The sequence below is a fragment of the Agelaius phoeniceus genome, chromosome 34 (genome assembly GCF_051311805.1).
Source record: "Agelaius phoeniceus isolate bAgePho1 chromosome 34, bAgePho1.hap1, whole genome shotgun sequence".
Taxonomy (NCBI): domain Eukaryota; kingdom Metazoa; phylum Chordata; class Aves; order Passeriformes; family Icteridae; genus Agelaius; species Agelaius phoeniceus.
The window spans coordinates 960,613-963,388 of record NC_135298.1 but is presented as its reverse complement, the minus strand read 5'-3'; the positions used below and the strand labels follow the sequence as shown (position 1 = coordinate 963,388).

The following is a 2,776-nucleotide window of genomic DNA, read 5'->3' as shown; positions in this document are numbered from 1 at the left end:
TTCCCCATTCCCTGTCCCCATTCCCATTCCCGGTTCCCTCTCCCCTGACGCCGTCGCCATCGCTCCGGCCCCCCTCGGCCCTCACGTGACCGTGCAAATCCCGCCCTGCTCCCGCCCACCAATCCCAGCGCGCAAACGCTCCCGGATTTGCATAACCACGCCCTCAGACTAGGCCCCGCCCCCGCCGGCTGCAGCCGCGTCCGGGCGCTGTTTGCTCCCAGTTCCCTCCCAGTGCTCCCAGTAAGAGCGGGACCGGCAGGGAGAGCGCTCCCAGTTCCCGCCCGCTGCTCTCACCATCGTTCCCAGTGCTCCCAGTAAGAGCGGGACCGGCAGGGAGAGCGCTCCCAGTTCCCGCCCTCTGCTCTCACCATCGTTCCCAGTGCTCCCAGTAAGAGCGGGACCGGCAGGGAGAGCGCTCCCAGTTCCCGCCCGCTGCTCTCACCATCGTTCCCAGTGCTCCCAGTAAGAGCGGGACCGGCAGGGAGAGCGCTCCCAGTTCCCGCCCGCTGCTCTCACCATCGTTCCCAGTGCTCCCAGTATCGCTCCCAGTGCCGGGCGTGGCGGGGCCGCTTTGGAACCCCCCCAGGGCAGAGCGCGGCTGCTTTTGGGTGCCGGCACTGCCCGGGCCGGGCTGGGAGCGGAGGAGGAGCGGGAGGGAGAGCAGGGACAGAGGAGGAGGAAAAGGAAAGGGAAAGAGAGAGGGAGGAGCGGGAAGAAGAGGAAGAGGAGGGCCAGAGGAGGAGGAAGAGGAGCAGCGGGAGGAGGAGCCGCAGCACCAACCCCACGCGGTTCCCCCGCTCGGGCCGCGGCTGCCCCGGTTCCGCCCCCTCCGGAAGCCGCAGGTGAGCGGGGAGGGGGAGTCGCCCCAAATCCATGGCGGAGAGGGGCGATCCCGGTGCAGAGGGACCCCCGGCAGCCTGGAGGGGTGGGGGAGGCTGGGGATGAGCGGGGTCCGGGACCCCGAGGCTGAAAGGGGCGCTGACTTCTCCAGCTGCACTTGGGCACCGGGACCATCAAACCCAACACGCTCAGCCCTTGTTTTGCCCCCCAAACCAGGATTTCCCATTCCCAAACCTTGGCCAGGAGGAGGAGGCTGCGAGGAGGAAGAAGATGCCCCAGGACACCCAGGCAGGTGAGGAGGAAGTCAGTGCCCCTTTCCCCCTCTGTCCTGCTCCATCTCCCAGCCCAGCACGGCCCCCGGCTGCAGGACAGCCCCACTGCTGATGCTGTCCAGCCAGGGATGCACTGGGGGGATCTCCTTCCCCTTCCCTGTGGCACGGAGGCAAATCCCATCCTCTCCTTGTCCTTCCTCCCCCAGGGAAGGAGCTGAGCATGGAGAGCAGGGAGGACAAATCCCCACAGCAGAACCTGGTGGCTGAGGCCGTTTGGAGTGGCTCCAGGGCACAGCAATCCAACGGGGAGGAAAAGTCCCGGAGATCCCACACAAGGAGGGGCTGCAAACGCAGATCACGGGGATCCGAGGAGGAAAGACCCACCTTGGGCCGGGAAGGTGACCACAGGTCAGAGTTGGGCGTCCCTGAGCCGCTTCAGGATGGGGAGAAGCCCCACAAGTGCTCGGAATGTGGGGAGAGCTTCAGGTGGAGCTCCCGCCTGAACTCCCACATGGGAATCCACACCAGGGAGAGGCCCTATGAGTGTGGGCAGTGTGGGAAGAGCTTCAGCCACAACTCCAACCTGATCTGCCACCAGCGCGTCCACACCAGGAGAGGCCCTACGGATGTCCTGAGTGTGGGAAGAGCTTCAGAGCCAGATCCAGCCTGATTTTCCACCAGAGGAGCCACACGGGGAACGGCCCTACAAGTGTGATGAATGCAGCAAGAGGTTTCAGATCAGCTCCAATCTCCTCCATCACCAGCGCACTCACACAGAGGAGAGGCCCTTCCGCTGCCCCGACTGCGGGAAGGGCTTCAGGGACAAGTGCAGCCTCCTCAGGCACCAGCTCATCCACTCCGGGGAGAGGCCCTACGAGTGTCCCAGGTGTGGGAAGAGCTTCAAGACCAGCTATGAAGTGACTGCCCACCAGAGGAGCCACACGGGGGGAACGGCCCTACGAGTGTGGGGAGTGTGGGAAGAGCTTCAGGACGAGCGCCCACCTGAGTGCCCACCAGCGCATCCACAGCGGGGAGAGGCCCTATGAGTGTGCCTGGTGTGGGAAGAGCTTCTCCCAGAGGTCAGCCTTGACCCAACACCAATGCATCCAGCTGTTGTGTTGTCTGTATAAGTTGGACTGTTCTGTTCCCCCTATCATGCAATGGTTCTGCCCTGGTTCTCCCTTTCCTCCTTTATGCTGCCAGTTATCCCAACTCCTCCCCAGTTGCCTTGGAGATTAATGTACCCTTTCTCAAATCCCTCCCCGGTGCCCTGTCCGTCACTTGGCGCTCCCACCCTTCTCTCTAGAACTCTCTAGAAACTTTCAGCTGGAGCGTCGAGTGATTGGCTCAGGGGCCGGGGCCCCACCCTCAAGTTATCCCCATTGGGGTTTTCCCTAAGTCAATCTTTTGTATCCCACTTCCCTCTGAAACCCTATTCGTCCAAGGACTGACTCCTCCCCTGTGTCCCTCCCTCCTTATGAGCTGTTGCAACTTCCCCCTGGCTCTCTTCGGTTGTCGGTTTCCCCTGGGACCCAATAAACCTGGATTCACCACAGCTGGAGAGCGCTCTCTCATTTCTGCTGACTGTAGCCATAAGCCAAGCCACATCCTGCCACAAGGTAACACTGCTGTCACGGCACAGAGCGTTTGCCTTAGGTGCTGTC

At 62.9% G+C, this 2,776-nt stretch overlaps 1 protein-coding gene across 1 annotated transcript; it reads left to right on the top strand.

Annotated features, from left to right (window-relative positions):
• The first annotated feature begins 721 nt into the window (after positions 1–721).
• LOC143696390 (uncharacterized) lies at positions 722–1,782 on the top strand. The gene is made up of 3 exons (XM_077192524.1): positions 722–842; positions 1,057–1,132; positions 1,319–1,782. The coding sequence occupies exons 2-3, from the start codon at positions 1,111–1,113 to the stop codon at positions 1,780–1,782; spliced, it is 486 nt and encodes a 161-aa protein (XP_077048639.1). The 5' UTR covers positions 722–842; positions 1,057–1,110.
• Positions 1,783–2,776: the final 994 nt, after the last annotated feature.